General features: G+C 40.9%; 1 protein-coding gene across 2 annotated transcripts in view; it reads left to right on the plus strand.

Annotated features, from left to right (window-relative positions):
* DPYD (dihydropyrimidine dehydrogenase) overlaps window positions 1-20,621 on the plus strand; it is a gene marked incomplete at its 5' end in the record, with an annotated part of 377,500 nt that extends 356,879 nt beyond the window's left edge. For both annotated transcript variants that reach the window (XM_082483319.1, XM_082483320.1), the window contains 3 exons: window positions 6,517-6,660; window positions 17,352-17,492; window positions 20,242-20,621. In XM_082483319.1, the coding sequence (XP_082339445.1) occupies window positions 6,517-6,660; window positions 17,352-17,492; window positions 20,242-20,412 (456 nt within the window). In that variant the 3' untranslated portion in view covers window positions 20,413-20,621. The remainder of the gene's footprint in view (window positions 1-6,516; window positions 6,661-17,351; window positions 17,493-20,241) is intronic.
* Window positions 20,622-21,013: the final 392 nt, after the last annotated feature.

A 21,013-nucleotide genomic window follows, 5' to 3' on the forward strand; every position in this document is an offset into this window, starting at 1 on the left:
AGTGTATGGAGAGTTTCGTGACACTGAAATATCTGGAAATTAAAAAAAACAAACAAACAAAAAAAAAAACCAAACAAAAAAAAAACCCTAACCAAACATACTGTAGAAAGATTTCAAAGCAAACAGAGTTAAACTCACCAAGTTCTATGCTTGTGCTTTCGTTGGGAATTGTGCTATGAAAAGAAGGTAACTTCTTAAGCCAAGTAATAGCTCCACTAGACGGGATGTGATGCTGGACCTGATGGTCACAAATGCAAGTGAGCTAACTGGTGACGTCAAGATTGGAGGCAGCCTGGGCTGCAGTGATCATGCAGTGGTGGAGTTTGTAGTCCTGAGGTATAGGTGATAGGTCAGGTGAAAAGTCAAGTCAGGACCCTGAATTTTAGGAAAGCAAACTTCCAGCTCTTCAAGGAGTTAGTCAATAGGGACCCCTGGGAAACTGCCCTCAGGGACAAGGGAGCAGAACAGAGCTGGCAGATCTTTAAAAATGCGTAGAGCACAAGAGCTCTCAATCCTTAGGTGTAAGAGATCAGGAAAGGAGGGCAAGAGGCTGAGTCAAGACCCTCTGGTCAAACTAAAGGTCAAGAAAGAAGCACAGGCAGTGGAGGCAGGGACAGGTATCCTGGGAAGAGTATAGGGACACTGCCTGGTTGTGTAGGGCTGGGGTCAGGAAGGCCAAGGCGCATCTGGAGCTGAAATTTTCAAGGGACGCAAAGGATAAGAAGGGCTTATATAGGTATGTCAGCCAGAAAAGAAAGGTCAAAGCAAGCATATTCCTCCTGATGAGCAAAGGTAACAACGCACGAGAAGGCTGAGATAGTCAACAACTCTTTTGCTTCAGTCTTCACTGGCAATGTCTCTCCCCACACCTCTTGAGTAGATGGACAGCAAGATGGGGGCTGGTGGAGAAAAGTCCCTCCCACTGTAAGAGAAGATGAGGCTTGTGACCACCTGAGAAACCTGAACATGCAGAAGTCTAGGGGGCCTGACACACTGCTGGCTCATGTTAAGCTTCTCGTCAGTCAGCACCCCCAGGTCCTTCTCCTCAGGGCTACTCTCCAGCCATTCCCCACCGAGCCTGTATTTGTGCTTGGGATTGTCCTGACCCGGATGTAGGACCTTGTACTTGGCCTTGTTGAACTGCATGGGGTTGGCTTGGGCCCACCTCTCCAGCCTGTCCAGGTCCCTCTGGATGGCATCCCTCCCTTCCAGCGTGTCTGCCTCGCCAAACAGCTTGGTATCATCGGCAAACTTGCTGAGAGTGCACTCACTCCCACTGTCCATGTCGCTGTCAAAGATGAACAGTACAGGTCCCAGTACTGACCCCTGAAGAACGCGACTCGTCACTGCTCTCCACTTGGACATCGAGCCACTAACCGCAACTCTTTGAGTGTGACCGTCCAGACAGTTCTTTATCAACCGAGTGGTCCATTTGTCGAATCCATGTCTCTTCAATTTAGAGACCAGGATATAGCGTGGGACAGTGTCAAACACTTTGCACAAGTCCAGGTAGATGACATCAGTTGATCTTCCCTTATCCACTGCCACTGTAACCCCTTCGTAGAAGGCCACCAAATTTGTCAGGTATGACTTGCCCTGGGTGAAGCCATGCTGGCTGACACCAATCACCTCCTTGTTTCTATGGGCCTCAGCAGAGTTTCCAGGAGGATCTGCTCCATGATCTTGGCAGGCACAGAGGGGAGACTGACTGGCCTGTAGTTCCCTGGGTCTTCCTTGTTTCCCTTTTTGAAAATAGGGGTTATGTTTCCCCTTTTCCAGTCGGCAGGAACCTCGCCAGACTGCCACGACTTCTTAAATATGATGGCTAGTGGCTTAGCGACTTCATCTGCTAGTTCCCTCAGGACCCGCAGATATATCTCATCAGGTCCCATGGAATTGTGCACCTTCAGGTTCCTCAGGTGGTCTCACACTTGATCTTCACCTACAGTGGGCGGTTCTCCATTTTCCCAATCCTCATCTTTGCATTCTGCATCATGGGCAGTGTGGCTGCAAGAAGCTGTGCTAAGGCACATGGAGGACACAGAAGTGATTCAAGACAGCCAGCATGGCTTCACCAAGGGCAAGTTCTGCCTGACCAATATAGTGGCCTTCTGTGATGGAGTGACTACACCAGTGGACAAGGGAAGAGCTACAGATATTGTCTGTCTGGACTTCTGTAAGGCCTTTGACACAGTCCCCCACATCTTGCTCTCTAAATTGGAGCAGTATAAATTTGATGCGTGGACTTTTCAGTGGATGAGGAATTGGTTGGATGGTTGCATCCACAGGTTGGTGTTCAATGACTCAATGTCCAGACGGAGATCGGTGACAAGTGGTGTCTCTCGGGGGTCCGTATTGGGACCAGTACTGTTTAATATCTTCATCAATGACATAGGCAATGGGATCAAGTGCACCCTCAGCAAGTTTGCAGATGACATTAAGATGAGTGGTGCATTTGACACACCTGAGGGAAGGAATGCCATCCAGAGGGACCTGGACAGACTCAAGAAGTGGGCCTGTGTGAACCTCATGAGGTTCAACAAGTCCTGCACCTGGGTTGGGGCAAGCCCCAGTGTCAATACAGGCTGGGGGTGAAGGGATTGAGAGCAGCCCTGCCAAGAAGGACTTGGGTGTACTGATGGATGAAAAGCTGGACATGAGCTAACAATGTGCGCTCACAGCCCAGAAGGCCATCCGAATCCTGGGCTGCATCAAAAAAAGCATGGCCAGCAGATCGAGGGAGGGGATTCTGCCCCTCTACTCCACTCTCGTGAGACCCCACCTGGAGTCCTGCGTCCAGCTCTGGAGCCCTCAGCACAGGAAAGACATGGACCTGTTGGAGTGAGTCCAGAGGAAAGCTACAAAAATGATCAGAGTGATGGAACACCTCTCTTAGGAAGACAGGCTGAGAGAGTTGGGGTTGTTCAGCCTGGAGAAGAGAAGGCTCCGGGGAGGCCTTATCGCGGCCTTTCAGTACTTAAAGGGGGCCTGCAGGAAAGATGGGGAAAAACTTTTTAGCAGGGCCTGTAGCGATAGGACAAGGGGCAATGGCTTTAAACTAAAAGAGGGAAGATTTAGACTAGATATGAAGAAGAAATTTTTTACAATGAGGGTGGTTGAAACACTGGCACAGGTTGCCCAGAGAGGTGGTAGATGCCCCATCCCTGGAAACATTCTGGGTCAGGTTGGACGGGGCTCTGAGCAACCGGGTCAAAATGATGATGTCCCTGCTCTTTGCAGGGGGGTTGGACTAGATGACCTTTAACGGTCCCTTCCAACCCAAACTATTCTATGATTCTGTGAAATCATCCATATGCTTAGGAAGATATCCCCTACAATGATTAGAGGTGATTTAATTTGAAACTCTCTTAAATATCCATCTCTTCAGCAGTTATTTCAACATGTTTCCACTTTTGCTATATCCAGTAACTCACTTCATTAAAATATTGTTTGCCATTTCATATGGCCTTTGACCCCAAAATGTTTCTAACCACAGCCCTGAACAATAAGCAGTATCATCAGCCTTCCCTATATCTGTGCATTACTCATAAGGGGAACCATCAATAAGTCCTTCCTAAGATCCTGAGGCTACATTTTCATGTTATTTATTGTTATAGAAAAGACTGCTGGTTTTCAGCGTTGTTGGATGAAAGCTTGGCTGCTTGCAAACTACTAGACTTCAAATGCAAAATAACGAGACCATTTGTATGGGCACACAGTCACCTTCTTTTAAGTCAGTGGAAGCTCATTGTGGATGCCCAAACCTGGACTAAGACCTAGGTGTTTCTTTAATTATTTTAAATTCTATTTAATCAATTTCTCAATGGAAAACCAGCAATGAATGTCAAAGACTGCTGTCGGATGTTAGTTTCCTAGATTAATCATAATTTCATTTATTTTTAAAAGATACAGATTATATAGTTTAATTAAACTGCATGCATGTCATTGTGAAAGATATGAATTGTGGTACTGATGGCATTGCACACTTTTCAAAATAATCTGCTGTATATTCCAGCTAGCAGCTATCTTAGATGTAAAAATCTAAATACTTGCATCTCACAAATTGGAAAATTAATTAATTGCCTTTGTAATTCACTCTTCACCTATACAGAAAAATGAATTATTTTTCCACACTTTTCCTTAGAGCACCTATTTTATTTCAATATACTCAGTATTTCTGTCTGTAGAAATTAGGACATTGGGAACACATTAAGAGAACAGAAAAGTAAAGGATTTATTCTGCAAAGATTTGGCTATTCTTCCCAATGATGATCTTCAATCAGTTAAGCCATGAACAACTGTCTCCTCTCTCTACTACTTCAGTTAAAACCTCAGCAGAATTAGCTTTGCTACCTACTCTGAAAGTCAGCAATTCAGTTCCTGGCCAGACAGGGAACAGTCCAAAACCACTTTGTCATCGGGTCTCCTGCCCTCTCAAGCCCAAAGTTGTTGGCATCAGCACATAAACTACAGAGAGAAAATAGTTTCTCAGTGACACAGCTACTACTTATTTGTAGCCAAAATGTATTTCTAATTGATGCAGCCTAGCAGACATACAAGAACAGTTTTTAGTCAAAATTTATATTTTTTAGGTTTTTGCTAAAAGTTTTAGGCTTTCTAAAAGTCATCTAAAGAATTGAGTAACTATGTGTGTGCTGTAGAGCCTATTGATTAGATTGAAATTCTTCCTTCTACTCATTTTCCTGTTTAAAATCATTCTGGGTTTGCTGTCTTACTTGACTTCGGTATGTAAAGCCACTACCTTACTGCTCTTTGCAGTAATTTTTAAAGCCTTATTTTAAGACATCCTAGAGCATTTCCTTTCCAAGATCATGTATGGCAACCTCACAGAAAGGAAGGTTTGTTTGATGTCGGTAAGGAAGCCCTTGAACATGACATTTGGGAACAAAGTTGCCACTGAACAGAGAAAACAAGAGCCCTTTGCTGGCGGGCAAACTCGGGCTACATCTAGATTTGGGACAGATGGGGTCTGCAACATCCACCATAGTTCTGGTCTTGCATTTGCCTAGATTGAGGCTTTGTCCCGGAGTACGGCTCAGCCCCAGCCTGCAGGAGAGGGAGAGCACCTCTGGAGAGCACCATGAGACTGCAAGTCTTGTTCTGACTTGAAGTTAAAAATGCGTTGAGGCCACAAACCGAGTCTGGGAAGCAGGGAAGCATTTCAAGGACCTCACCCTCTGGCTGTATGCTCAGAGTGCCAAAAATGAGGCAGCCGAGAAAGCTTTTATTTGTCATAACAAGAAGCCTGAGGTCCCAAGGTTGGACATCGTGACTGACAGAGCTCATTGAGGAATTTTTCTCCTAAGGATTCGCAGAAAAGCAGGGTAACCTCTTCTGGATTTAATTCATTTTAAAAAATAATAATTTCTAAATTTTTAAATAATTCTGTTTTTAAAATTCACATTGAAATTCCCTCTTAAAAAATTGATAACCACAGCAGTACCGTATCTTGTTCAATATGCTCTTTGAGGTTGTATTATTAGCGTGAATTAATGCTAGCAACTGCTGAGGCTATGGATCCCCTGTTACTACCTGCTAGTTTGTGCAGTACTGCAGTAGCTTCTGAACGGGGTTTAGAGAGGTGGATAAAATACTTTTGCAGAATAAGGAACTCGTTTCAGGGGGCGGGGGGGGGGAGGGCATGGTCCTTTGCATCAAGCAAAAATCCATGTTTTCTACCATTTTTCATTCCCCTAAATCTGTGATTGTGGGACACCGCAGTTGTCCATACCTCTGCTAGGTAAGCAAAGGGTCTGTCTTTCCCTTTGAGGAAGCTGGGTGTTTTATGAAATCTGAACCAGCACTTTCATGTTCTTGGGGGAGACGTGAGTTTTGCAATTCAGTGGAATCTTCCTCTAGGGTTTGCTTAATTGGGTTCAAGGATTAAATGTTGCAGAAAAGACTGCGAGTTGGACACAGAGGTAAATTAGGAGATTAGAATGTGTTTCAGTTCATTTGGTGTTTGTTAGCCTTACTTTGACAGGTCAAGACAGCCTTCTGCTATCAGAATGCAAAATACATGTTTGTAAGCTTTAAAAATATATATATTGAAATAGTCAGATATCCATACAAATAATATTAAACGCTGGTGGAACCCTTCTAACTAAACTGATAGCTTTATAATACCTTTCCACATACTATAGAAATAAAGTTACACATTTGAATTATTTAACATGATACATTTTTATATACAAGCAAGCATGCAATGGGGAAATATAAGACTGTTGAATGCTGACCTGCAATTCAGCTATTTTTCTGCTGCGGTATATTAATATTTTAATATTCAATATATATTTTCAAGTCAGATCCTGAAGTTCATATTTGATTTTTATTCACTTCTCACTCTGGTACAGTCTCACTGATTTCAATGTCAACTTCCTGAATAAGAAGCAGGTCACATTCAGCAAGGACGTAGGATCTTGCCCGTGGGATCAGACTCATCTTTTGCTATGCCTGCTTATTAAGCATAGTCATGTTTCCTGATTTTTGTTTCAGAAACTGCCCAGTTTTGGGCCTTACCTGGAACAACGCAGAAAGATAATAGCTGAGAACAAGATTAAACTGAAGGAACAGAGCATGGCTGCTGTGCTTCCCGAGAAAAAGCATTTCATTCCGAAGAAGCCTATTCCAGCAATCAAGGTAACAAAAATACATGCTTACGCATAAGAAATGATCAGCCATCAGGCAGTTGACATGCACAGTCATTTCTAGCAGTTTGAGTTGGTTATTACTGCTTTTAAGCTTGTTAGAGGGCATCAAAGACAACTATTTATGCAGACTTTCTTGCTTTTAACAAAAATTGATGGGAAATGATTTGTGATGTACATGTATAGGTATTTCCCTAATGTTATTTTTCAAAATGAAGATATTTAGGCAATGGAATGGTAATTGTAGAACAAGGCAAGGGTAATGCCTTGAAGAACGAAGTGGAATTGTTACCAATTTCTTTCTGTTTTAATGCTCCAGTATGAGCTCAGTTTTGCACGATACCTTCTGATTACTTGCAATGTGCTAAATACCTTCATCTCTCATGTAGGATCAGTGAAAAAGGTTGGTGTTCAGCACATATGAAAGCTGTGTCATAGGTTTTCAGACTGAACTTTTGAAGCTGGAGAATTTTTGTCTAAGCAGTTGATCCACTGTCTACAATGAGTAAATGTCAAGGTGAAAATAAAACCTGTGATCCCATCTACTGCATAATCCATACATTGGAGCCTTTCCCTTCCCTTAGGTAGCCAATAAATGTCAATAAAATGAAACGTCAGAAGCTAATTATTCTAGGTGTTCACTTTAGACCTTACTTTAACTTCATGTCTGAATAGGAGAAAGAAGCAGGCAATTTTTTTTTTTTTTTTTTTATCGGGATTCTCCTGTAGGCCCTTTTATAAAGCAGTATGAAAATGATATCTGTTGAGCTTATTGACTGTCTTCCTCATATATGGGAGAATATCAGATATCTACAGATAGGTAACTTTCACTGTATGATCAGACCTGTGAGAGTCCTTGCAAAAATAAGGCCAAACATAAAATACAATACAAGCAATGGCACAAAATAACACAAAATTCCCAAGGGAATTTTGCAGTTTACCAACACATGCAGTATTCCAAGCTAACTGGTAGAACTGCAAAACCAGCCAAGAAGAAAATTTGGGTCATCTTCTTATTTAAGTTAAGTAATTCACTGCTTCTGTAGATCTCAGCTTTTCGGACTGCTTATTTTGGTTTATGTCACGTTATTGAAAATCGCTCACCTCCTCTTGTGCTGAGGTTCCCTTCTTTATGTATACAAAAAGTTCCGAAGAACAGCAATCTACTCTTTTTTTTTCTCACTATGATGAGCATTTTCAAAGCCTACTTGACCTTAGAGGTTTTATGGTTCTGTTCTCTTTGGAGGGAGAGTATTGATGTAGGGAAAAAGAGAAAGAAGAAGCAACAGCCAATAACTGCATTTTCAATGAGATAGCTTGCTTCTGAAAACAGCAGAAAACCAAAAAACTGATACCATCCAAAAGCAAATAAACTGAATGAAGGAAAAAGTTTAGCAAGAGGGAAAAACAGACATAAAGACTTGAAAAAAAACATAAATAAAATGTTGAGGTCAATAATTTATCAAGCATAACTCCAAGTACAAAAGCAAAAAGAACGAAGTAGTAGGAGATAGATTAAAAAGAAGAAAAGAGGCTCTACCGCAGGGAAGAGGAAAATTAATTCCCCAGAACAAAAACTTTTGTTTATAAAGACATTGAATACTTTTGTATGGTGTCTGCGAGGAGCTTCTCAGCCAGAGAAATCAGGTTAGTGTCTTTCTTACACCTTCATTTAAATGAGACTGAAAAAGACTGATGCAATTAGAAGAAACTAGGAAACACCAAAGCTGATTCTTGGCAGCCTTTCAGTCTGACCATCTCTTTAGAAGAGAATGTTTTAAGCATAGTGAGAAAAGCTGCAATAAGAGATGCCCACTAAGAAATAGGAGAATACCTGTATTTTGCTTGAAGTAGGGAACTTGCCACTACAAAGGGAGGTTTTAATAAAGTTTACTATTAATGGATCCATCTATTATTATATTGCAGAGAAAAATCTGCCAGGAAGATTCAGAATATTCATTAAGGAAGCTGAGTGAAGCTTAATGAAAAAGGCGACTTATCTGATACCCTTTCCCTGATCAGGAATTCTCCATGGAGAGAGGCAGAGGGGCTTGGACTTGAGTGATTTATTTGTAACTGTCCAAGAAGTATTCACATTTAAAATTACAAATCCCAGGCTGTCTCCAAGCAGTTCTGTCTTGGCTGACCCTCTAGACAGAGGAGAGGATACGTTCTGTTAGTTCAGACAAGGTTATCAGGGAGTGGGAATGGTCAGCTCTTATAGCTAGTCCCAGCCTAAATCTAGTTCTCTGGAGCACTGAAGAGGTATGCTTGAAAGCTGATCGGACCTGCGAGATAGCTGTCCTTGAAAGAGCTATGACCCCTGCTTTGGCTGGTTGTATTTTTGGAGGGTTGCTGCAAATTTTCTGATGCCTGCTCAGAACTCCCTCATCTGTCTAATCGGCTGTTGGGTTGGTGATATGTAAATTCCAACATTTGTTTAAATTCCACATGCTGCCAAAATGCCTTTTTTTTATAGATTTAAAAACCCTCTGTGATTATCCAAAATCTAATTTAATTTTTGGATGGCTTTTCCCATGGCTTTTCTCTTTATTTTCTCTATTTTTCAATATTAATTGAAACTGCATACTTTGATATGCAGCAGGGTTGTTTCTTCTTTTCTCACTTGTCTGTAATACCAGAATTTCTGCTGTGTGTGCCCTGGATCTTTTATTTTCAGTTGCATTTTTGTACAGCTCCCACACATGTATTTGCGTACCTCAGGTTACCTCCTTATTACTTTGATTTCTCTCCTTCTACATTCATGTGTTTTTATCCTAATAATTTAGTTCTTTGTCCTTCAGGGCCTATACCATAATATTTGCTCACCGTTTATCTGCTTATTTTATTTCTTCCTCTTTTACTCCAGAAGTCTGGGTGTAGAGATTGCCCTCTTTGGTAGTTTAAACACTCTGGACTAACTGTTTGTCAGCTTAACTAGAGCATGACATGTTGTTCCACCTGTTGGAAAAATATTCATAGAGATCCTCAAGCTTAAATTCCTTGTGTTTGAACTATTTTTCACCCATGCATAGATATGTTTGCATGGTCTTGCACGCATACATATAAGCAAGTCTTTTTATGCTGATGCGGTAAGCACCCAGCTGGAAGCCTGTGTCTTGGGAGGCATCTGCCCACATTTAGTCCAGTGCTGTGCTTAATCTACAAAATCCTTTTGAGAGGTGAAGTATATTGATCTAGGCACAGCACTATTATGCCATAACAGTTTACCATTTGGATCCTTCCTGGCATGTATCAGTGTGGTTCAACATGAGTAGTTTTGGCTTGTGCTTGCCTGCCTGGAAAAGACTATGTTGTAATCTTCATCATAAATGTGGAGCTGTTGCATATTTCAGGTGGAACTATGCATGTGTCTCCCATAATTTATGGGACTCTAAGTCTGCTCCTCCCAAGTATTTGCTCCAACATGAACCACAGCAATAATCCCTCCCGCAGTAGCCCATAATGATCCCTTCTTTATCACGGTACCTCAGAGAATATTCTCATTACATGTGACAGTTTAAACTGTAAATGTTAGTCTTCAGGTATGGGGAGAAATCCTGGAGTCCAAACCTCCTCTTTCCCTTCCTGCTCTGATCATAGAAGGACTGCCTCAAGTGGTTCTGCGATGGGATGGGATGGGATGGGATGGGATGGAATGGAATGGAATAGAATAGAATAGAATAGAATAGAATAGAATAGAATAGAATAGAATAGAATAATTTCATTTTGGAAGGACCTACAATGACCGTCTAGTCCAACTGCCTGACCAATTCAGGGCTGACCAAAAGTTAAAACATGTTATTAAGGGCATTGTCCAAATGCCTCTTAAACACTGAAAGGTTGAGCCATCACCGACCTCTCTAGGAACCCTGTTCCAGGGTTTGATCACTCTCTCAGTAAAGAAATGTTTCCTAATGTCCAGTCTAAACCTCCTGGCGCAGCTTTGAACCATTCCCACGCATCCTATCATTGGATACCAGGGAGAAGAGACCAGCAGCTCTCTCCCTGCTCCCCCTCCTCAGGAAGCTGTAGAGAGCAATGAGGTCACCTCTCAGCACCCTTTTCTCCAAACCAGAGAAACCCAGACTCATTAGCTGCTCCTCACAGGACATTCCTTCCAGCCCTTTCACCATCTTTGTTACCCTCCTCTGGATGCATTTGAGTCCCTTAACATTCTTCTTAAATTGTGAGGCCCCAAAACGCACACAGTATTCAAGGTGAGGCTGTACCAATGCTAAATATAGTGGGATAGTCACCTCTTTTGACCAGCTGGTTATGTTGTGTTTGGTACATCCCAGGATGCAGTTTGCCCTCTTGGATGCCAGGGCACACTCATACTGAGCCTGCTGTCGACCAGCACCCCCAGATCCCTTTCTGCAGGGCTGCTCTCTAGCCACTCCTCTCCCAGTTTATATTTGTGCCCAGTGTTACTGCATCCTAGATGCAGAATTCGGCATTTGGACTTGTTACATTTCACCTCATTAATCATTGTCCGATGCTCCAGTCTATCGAGATCCCTCTGCAAAGCTGCATTGCGCTAGCAGCCCGTAAGAAGGGCACTGTGCTACTGTATGTAAAACTGGAATGACTGTGCATTCCAGATCATGGCTGATTAATATAACAACCACATTACAGTAATTATGGTGCTGTTTTCTATCTTAACAACTTGCTAGTTTGCTTGTCTTTTGTCAGGACATCACATCAAGCAGAAGTTTTCATGAGCAAGACGTTGGCAAGAATAGCGAAAGTTACTTATTTTGATATGCTATTTGTCAAACTGTGTTTTTTCACCCTGATAGTACCTGTTCATCTAATTTTAAAAAATACCTATGAAGTTCCTTGGGTTTTCTTTAATTTAGCATAAACTAGAATCTGTGTCAACTCTATAGTCTTCAGGTTCAAATCTTTTCCTGAAACACATGCAAGCATATAAAAAATATCGTGTCTAAACCAGATAATTGAGACACTTTATTCTGTTAATATTTTGCCTTTTCTGAACATTGATCATTGTATTCCAGCTTTTTCTTTTTTCATCGTTTAGCCAACTTGCAATCCCACTTCACGTCTACTTAATTTCAGAATTCTGTTGTCAGAGGCCTATTACCATTTTTTTTATTTATTGCATCAAAGTCTTCATAAAGAATTGTGATAAGATTCACAAGGCATAATTTTCATTACAGAACCCATATTGAATTATGTACTAAAGGTTCATTTGAGTTATTTTGCAAGTCCCTCTTTAGCTAGTACTGCAACTTGCTTTACTGAAACAAGGCTTAGAGGTCCCTAAATCCCAGAGCACGTTTAATAACCTTTTTAACTATTGGCAAAGTATCTGTAATCTTTCAATGTAACATTAGTTTTAATGAGATTACATATTCTTGTTAACCACTTTACTGTAAATTAACCTTGGTTGTGTACCCTCAGATTCTGGTGACTTTTTCTTCTTTAAAAAAATCCATATTTTTTTTTTTTACATTTCTTCTTTTCATCTCTCTCTCTCTCTCTGACAGTACCCCACCTTTATTACTGAAAAAGAACAGGTGGAAGGCAGGTATCTCCCTAATGGAGATAAACACTGGTACAGAGATTTGTTTACTTTCTTTGCAACGTTTCATCCCCTTCCTGTGCTCTCTCTGTATCCTAGGGAGGGCACTTCTGCACAGCCCCTTGTTCTTTCACAATCTATTGAATCCTGAGACCTGCCCAAACACCCCATAAATAATAATGAACAGGCAGAGTACTTGGGATCAAGCGCACAACTTTGTTATATAAATGTCAGAAGCTTTGTTAGGAGTTTCTTGTATTACTTGGTGGTGAATCAGCTTCAGCGTTTGTGTCATGGTCAATGATCCCTCGGAGAGCTGAAGGCTGAGGTTGAGGCCTGTCCTTAGGACACACTGCTATTCACAGCAGGCAGACCTCTACCTATGGTAATGTAAAGACTACCCTGCTTTCCTTACCTGCTGTTGCCACCAGCTTCAAGTGCACAAAGTTCCTAGTCCGTGAACCTTTCTCCCGAACATGGTGTGACCTGCAAAGTGTTTTATGGTGGCTCAGAAAGCAATAAGAGGACAAGCATGGCTGTTCCCTTTGAACTTGCTATATGAGATGCGGTACCTGCACTGTGTATGGCTTTCTAATGATCTAATGAGAGGCCTGTGATGTTCATCATCTCTAGAGCACAGCATGGTCTTTTACAGGGTGGTCTGCATGAAGATGGACTCAGCAGGTCTGCAAGGAGCCATGCCTAAACCATGAATTGTATTTACAAATCTAAGTCTACTAATACGATGGCTAATGAAAAGCTAATCACCATAAAATGTTTGATATATTAACATTAAAAATGCAGCTATAGTAATAAAAAGAGCATTGTAAAAATAATATCCTACTGAACAGATCTGCTCCTTGTGTATACTCAAACCCACATCTGCCTAGCTTAGTGACAAAATGAATTTTTTTTCTGTACTCATTAGTAACATAAAACTAATGGATTCTGCTCTGATTCTCTCCATAGCAACTGAATTCCCTGCCAGTTCCAGTTGCAGGACTAAATTCCTCTCCCAGTTCGTTTCAGTTTTGTTGAGAAGTGGAGACAGCACAGCAGTAATCAAAAGGAGTAATCCAGGTCCCTGAGATTGCAAAGGTGTAACTTAGGACAAAATTTAACTTCCAGCTTATTTTTTTTTAATTGCTGCTGGTAATGCATAAGCCAGAAAGAACACAGCTTGACTTTCAAAACCTGGCTTCTGTTTGCAGGTCTGGCAGTTGGCAAAAAACACATTATACTGTAAACAGTGCAAATTTGATCCGGAGGCCATTGAGATATACCAAGTGTGGAATCCCATAGTGCCATTTTAGACAGTTGCTTTTTGGAGTGAAACTGCACTTTAAACGGTGAAAGCTGATTATTTCTTCTTGCACTGTTTATTTTGTTCCAAACGTTTATGATTTGATGGAAACAAGAAGTTCCGAGATAGCTTGAGATGCTGTAAAAGAGTGCACCTGCAAAACATCTTTTAAGTACCATTGCTTTTTTAGTCAATAAAGTCTTGAAACTTCGCAAATGAATAAAGATACAGTTTTTGCTTGAGAGAAAGAAGTGATTAAAAGACACAACACCCAGGAGTCTAAATGAACAGTAAATCATTGACACAGTCTTTTGAAATCACCTTCAGGCCTCTAAAATCCCTATGTGGGATTCTAAGTCCCCAAAAGTGTATTTTTTTTGAGCTGTGAGAAGTGAGACTTGGTTACAAATTCAGAAATCACCATGCCATATGCATTGTTTTTGTTATTCCCTTTGTAAGTTTGTAGCTGGAAAAATCTATTTTGATCATGTTCTTCTAAGCAACCATTTCCTGAGCTATCTAATGCTATCCAAAACCTTGACTGTCTCCCTCCTGTTCCCCAGCTGCCTCTCTGGAAGGCCATTAACCACCTCACTCTTTTCCCATTTAAAAAGCCTTTTCTAATTTCCAGCTCTAAATTTATTCATGGCTGCCTTATAATCATGTTCTTGTGCCAACATTGTCATTTAACTTAAATAGCTCTTTTCCCTCCCTGATGTATATATAAAGAGACATCATATTCCTGCTCTGCCTTCATCTTCCTAGGCTAAACATCTTGTTAGGCTCTTTTTGTCTTCTCTCATAAGCAAGACTCTCCATCCCATGATTGAGTAGCCCATCTCTGCAACCTGTTTGAGCTTTGTGGGGTTTGTTAACATGCAAACGGTATTTAAAGAATACAAAAGTGAATCCAGAACCTCCTCGAGAAAATTCTTAATTACCTATGCTGTTTAGACATCTGCTTTTGTTAGATGAAAAAGCCGTTCACTATCAGGAATCTCCCCATGTTGATACTTCCACAATACGAGCAGGCAGCGGAAAGCTACTTCATTGTATGCTGTGCAGGTTTTGCCTCATTTCTTCAAATTCTTCAGTATACAGACCAGTACTTGCAGACAACACATGCATTTGTGACATACAGTGGAATGCTTGGGGGCTATATACACAAAGGAGAGGCCTATAGGATACTTAGCATCGCTGGGGGCAGTAGATCACACACAGACACACGTATTTTGAAACCTGTATCAAGTATGGTACAGACGAGCCTATATGAGACTTGAAACAAGCTGGAGCTGAATACTACAACAACAATTTTTCAACTAATACAGCAGACTGCAGAAACCTGAGAACTGTAGCAACCAGAAAACTGCTGAGCAATTCCCAGTAAATCCATGAACTTCTCTGAGTAAGACATGGAAATGAAAATGGAGTGGTGTGAGCAGTCCCTAAGAGATAACATTTGATTGGCTTAGTTACTGTAGCTCATCAGTGGAGGCACAGTAAAGGGCTATGTGTTCCAGTCTTGTCCTTTGCAATACCAAAGTAAAAAGCATTAGCTGTCGCACTTTCATGCTAGTTAATTGACCTTTTACAGTGGTTTAAGCAAACAGATTTTACTTCAAATTTGCAGTGAATTTGGACCATGCACATAATCAGCTTGCACAGCTCTATTGATGAGTGCTAACTCATTAAGCTGTGATAACTTGCTCACTTACAGTCATCTGTCCGTACTCATCATGCTGCCTTTTGCAATGTGCCATAGCTGTTTCATGCTGGAAGAGCATTAATGTTCTCTACATGTTGCTGAGAAGAACTGGAAGGCTTTGAGCATTGAATGAATGCAACCAAGGTATTTCACATGTCAGCAACTTAGGGGTTTGGCAGAGAGAAAACATTTGAGTGTTTTTGGAACAAGAAAACGATACAATTTCCCTGTCCTTCTTCCTGGGCTTAGGATATGGTTTAATTTCCTACCTCAACTCTCATTAACAGCAGCTTCACAGATCCTACCGCTGCATCCAGTGAACAAAGAAATTTGTCTCATTGCATAAAGATACTATTGTAATTTAAGTGCTAAAGGCCAGATAGGACTCAAAGTTAAAACTTCCCTGAGATGAATGGGAGTCATTCATTCAGGAAGTAGAGCTGCTGTTGCAAGTTCTCAGCAGACTCGGGAAGACGAGGATGGCCCCGTTTTTGCATTTAGTTCGTGTAGCAGAGCTTTCCTTTAGAGCTAACATTGATAAAGCTATATTACTGTATTGCTCTGATGTGGCTTAGTTTGTTTGAAAGTAAGGCTGCCCAAAATAAGATATGTAATGAAAATTTAAATTACTGTAATCCAGTTCTTCTGCAATGAGCATTGAAAACAATAGTGTATGCAATTATAAATTATACAGGTTAAATATAGCATACTACTACACATTTAAAATGGTTTGTAATCAGATCAGAATGACTTTTTTTGACTGATAGCAATAAGGTAAGTATTGCTTCTTCAGAAAATATTGAGAAACAATACAAAAAGAAATCTGTATCGTGTTTCTTGGCAATGCAAGACCAAAGGCAAACACTTTGAAGCTTATAATTCTGAGCAGACTTGTCTGTGTCTCATATTTGGCTTGATCTTGAGCATTTTTCAATTGACTTGGATCAAATTCCATAATCAAAATCATAATGACTTCTTGGTTTATTACAGTAGAATGACTTTGAAGCCAGTTCTGCTCTCCTATCCCTCAATGAGATTTCTGATACTTAACAGTTATACCCCTTTTTAAAGCAAAAGTAAAATGTGTTGTTGCATCACATAACCTTAATTTACAGAGCCCAGCTTTATCTTAACAATGTAGAATCTTGCACATAAAATCGAGCTTGTTTTGCAACATGGGAACTGTTGTAGAAGCATGCTTAATAAACTGACACAATATCCAGCCAACCAATACAGTGACACAGAGCAAATCTTTTCAAATGCAGTCATTTTCATCATCTGTGCTATACTTCCATAAGTTAAACTAATTTAACTGAGGGATACCTGTAGTCCAAAGGACCTGGGACTTGTCCCATCTCTACCATGGACGCAGTGAAGCTGAACTGCCACCGAACAGTGCAGTTTCCCTTGATGTAAAGAGGAGGTGGTTTGCATCAGGTAGGTCCCCCACAACTTCTTTTAGAAGGCATGCCTTCCCCTTGTGGTGTGTGCCCATACATATGCTGTCCTGCCGTACACCTTTACTTTCGCAGCAGAGATGTGTAAGTTTGATGCCACATATTCCTCCCTGTGAAGTTAACAGAACTGAATCAAGACTTGCAGGATTAGACCCACAGCTCACTTCTGTACAACCATGGCATTTGCGCATCTTACTGAAAAAAGCAGTTATTGTTCTGTCAGTTTATTTGATTGTGCCTCTTTCTTTTCTTGCTGTGAGTTCTTAAATCTGTGCTAATTTGAAATGACCAAGGATGATCTGACTTTGTAGCATATCGCTCCTGTTTTGTGCTCCATTTTGTCCCTTGAAGTTTCATACAGTAATGACAAAACAACAGCACATTCAAAATCATGTACTAAATGAGTAACCTGTTTGTAGAACGTGTTTATATGCAAATATGTATTTCTAGTGCTGCCTACATTCAAGATGTGTGCATATAGAGCGTTCTTCATATTTTACAGGAGGTATGAAGGTCAAGAACTTGGAAATTTTTAAGAACAATCCTAAACAACATCACAACGCATGGCCAAATCTTCCATATTAAAGTACTAGAGAGTGCTCCTGCGCAGCTATAGAAACTGCTTAGGTATCTTCTAAATGAGTCGATAACTTTTTTTTTTTTTCCCTAGGATGTAATTGGAAAAGCACTGCAGTATATTGGAACATATGGTGAGCTCTGCAACACAGAGCAAGTTGTGGCTCTGATTGACGAGGAAATGTGTATCAACTGTGGCAAATGTTACATGACCTGTAATGATTCTGGCTACCAGGTAAGAGCACAGCTGTAATTAGCAGAAAGGCACAATGAGTTATCTTTCTGCTGCTGGGAAGAAAGAATCCACCTTCTGTTAATGAGCAGGTGGTAAAAACAGATGTCTAAAATATTGGATTCAAACCCCAGCATGCTCCCAGGCTATGCCACTCAAGCCCTGCCTGAGCTGGTTGCGCAGCGGTGAGAACACCGCCCAGCATGGCTTCTTCTGGAGGGCTACACAGAGTGTACTGCATCTCGCTGGCTCGCTCTGGGTCACTCTCCCAGTCTCTCCCTAACCGCAGTGGGAAGCGGGATTCTTTTTAAGAGGAAGAAAATGAAGGAGACCCGAGTCGGCTGGCAGTAAACGTAGTTCTTTGATGGTTTTCAAATACGTGAGGGAGAAGCGGAAGAATGCATCCCTTCTCACCAAGGGGATGTGGCAAGACAAGAGCTGTTCTTATTGCCAAATGCTTTTTAAGAAACCTAGCTCTTGTTCCATCAGCATAACTGAACTTGAACTAATTCAGGTTTCAGGCAGGTGGGGTTTTGTTTTGATCTTGATTGAGGTACAAATCCTTTCTCCAGGATAGCCGCCAGGGTTTAGAGCAGCAGGTTGAAGTGTGCAGAAATCATTGTGACCAGAAAATAGCACAATTTTGAGCTAGGGCTCCTGTTTGCAGTAAAGTATTTCTCTGGTTTCTGCTCAGTACAGTAGCATAAGTTGTATGAAATGTATCAGCATTTCTGCATGCCATTCCTTGCCACGTCCACTGGAGCTGATGGACTGGTCTGCAGTAAAAAGGGCAGTACAGGAGGACTCATGTTCTTTTAGAAAACCAAAATACGGTCTAATAACCTTCATGGAATGCAATATGCAGTAAGCAGTAAGTTCTACGTGAATTTTTCTGTTCATCCCAGTTGGAGAATAGTTTGTCAGAAACAAATACTTTAACTGAGTACCAAGTTTCCTCTGAACGCTATAACCTTTTGTTTATCCTTAATTCAGTCTAATCAATAGTGGGTCTGATGAACTTAACTACATACAGTCAAAGAAAGAAGTCTTTCCATTTCAAATCAACTCCTGCAATTAAAACAAGTGTATCAGAGCAGAGGTAGACGTGTTTTTTCCACTGATAAGAGAAAATTAATGCTGCATTTATACCAGATTAGTTTACTACAGTAGCATTCTAACTGTCTACATTTTTTCTTGACACTGCAATCTTCACCTCTTCTCCTTCCATTAGATTTCCAAGTGAAGGGGAGGATATAGCCCTTGGAGAGCAAAAGACTGTGTTTATATTTAGTTAAACTTCCTTTTTATAACTGGAAAAAAAATCAGCACCAAAAGGCGGTTTTCTAAGGACAAGAAAAAATGTTTTCTACTTAATTAATTATGGAAATCGAAGAGAAATTAATTCCAAAGAATTGCAAAGAAAATCTTAATCGCAAAGAAATCACACACACCTCTTCAAAATAGCATCTGCTTTATGCTTCTCTTTGTTTCAAAAATATCCATGCTGCTCTCCAGAGCTATCACCTTGTATGACTCCAACAAAAAAGCTTTCCTTAATTTAAAGTTAGCGCTATAGTCCTGACTTCTTCTCCCTCTCTGAACTCCCTTTCAAGATGCGCATTGTTGTTAGGGAGAGAGGAAGGAGTCCTCCTTAAATACTCGCAAACCAAAGCTCTCTTTGTGCTGAAGCGAAACTAAAACTTGTAGATTCGGGGCAGTTAGTACCTGCTTCATGCCCTTGCTGGTTGCTACAGCAACTTCTGTGCTTTCCTAATAGTGAAACCCCAAATGCTGAAAATCTGCCTTCGGAGCCACCCTGCAGCACCACCGGGTACCTCCCATCTCCTCCCAGGCTCCCCCAGTTGCTGACAGTGCTGAGGGAGATTTGCTAAGGCACCATTTGTTTGCAGAGAAGCGAGTAGTCCGCTTTCAGGCCTGATTTTTCCTTCTTAAAACTCTTAAAAGTAGATATTAAGTGGGTTTTTTAATTATTTTTCACTTTTCTAGGCTTGCTTCTTAGACATTGAAGCTTTTGCAGTCGTGTGATGCTTTTGTTTTTGCTTTTAATTGCCATTTCTATTATACGAGGAGCTTATTTCATTGAGACTGCAATTGTTATTTCACATTCAAATACACTTATCACCCTAATTGGTAATGAGGATTCACTGCATGGAAACGTGAGGACTAAAGCAAGCTCTGCCTGCCCAAAACCGAGATATCCCTTTCGAAGATTTGCAAAGGAAACTAATCATACGAGGCACAGCATGTGCTGTGCTTTTCTGTACTATTTATTAAATTAGATTGTTTATGCTGTGCTGAAAATGCAAGTCAAAAGAATGCATTGTGGCCAGCATTGTGCAGAAGCCATACGGGCACGGTCTGGTGTCTCCTCTGTACCAATAACCCTGGCAAATTGCTGTCTTATGAAATATTTCCTTCACGTGAAGGAGAAAGATCCCTCTGGGACTTCAAACAGCATGGGCCAAACTCCTCCTTTTCTAACCAGCCCCTGTGGCCCATGAGCTTTCACCGAGCTAGAATTTGGCCCATATTTCTAAATTTAAAGTGTTGGGGGGAGGGGGGGAGGGGGGGTTGTTTTGTTCCCTGCCAGTTGAACAGTTGCTATAGCTGCAGTGCAGAATCACACCAAGATGTCTCCAAGTGCTGTAGCACAGGAAATGCAGGCACTAAAATGGGAGCAATTTTGACCTTTTCCGTGAGCGACATCAATAATGTTTATTGCTGTTCGCAGGCTATCCAGTTTGATCCCCAAACCCACCTGCCCACAGTTACTGACAGCTGTACAGGCTGCACCCTGTGTCTCAGCGTCTGCCCTGTTATCGACTGCATCCGCATGGTTTCCAGGACAACACCCTACGAACCAAAGCGCGGGCTGCCCTTAGCCGTGAACCCCGTGTGTTGAGGTGATCGGTCCGACAGCTAATGTGAACTTTACACTTGTTTGATGCAATTGATTTGCTTTCTAATTAGTCCTTGAAAATCTGCGCTTATAAAAAAAATGTAATATCGATAGCCATTACAACGAACACTGTGTTTTCCAATTATTATTTTTACAACAATTAAGTTTTGAAATTACAGAAAGGCAGCAATTAGTCAGTCATGGCTGTCAGTTGTCCACTATTTGAAGTGTAACTTTCTCCTTTCAATTCACGCTGTAATTTCAAAATTTCTCTGTAGACTCTTTAATCTCTATGTATTCTCTGGCTGTAAATATAATTAAGAAAGCATTTTTAATGAACTACAACTCAATGTACAAGCTAACTGTTTTCAAGGAGGCATTTTGTAATTAAACATTACATTTAGTTTTAAAAGAGTTTCTTAGAAGATGTAATTAACTACATAGCATTCAAACAAAGCAATGTGCCTTCTATTTTTCTATGGGAAGAAATGAAAGGGAGTTTAAAATAGGATTTAAGAACTGGATTAATCACTTTCAACTGCTACAGCATATGGGAGTATATTTTTATAATCCTTTCTAATTCTTTCTCACACTACTCGCTTTA

Source organism: Vanellus vanellus (assembly GCF_965231255.1).
Source record: "Vanellus vanellus genome assembly, chromosome: 5".
In the NCBI taxonomy this organism is placed as follows: Eukaryota; Metazoa; Chordata; class Aves; order Charadriiformes; family Charadriidae; genus Vanellus; species Vanellus vanellus.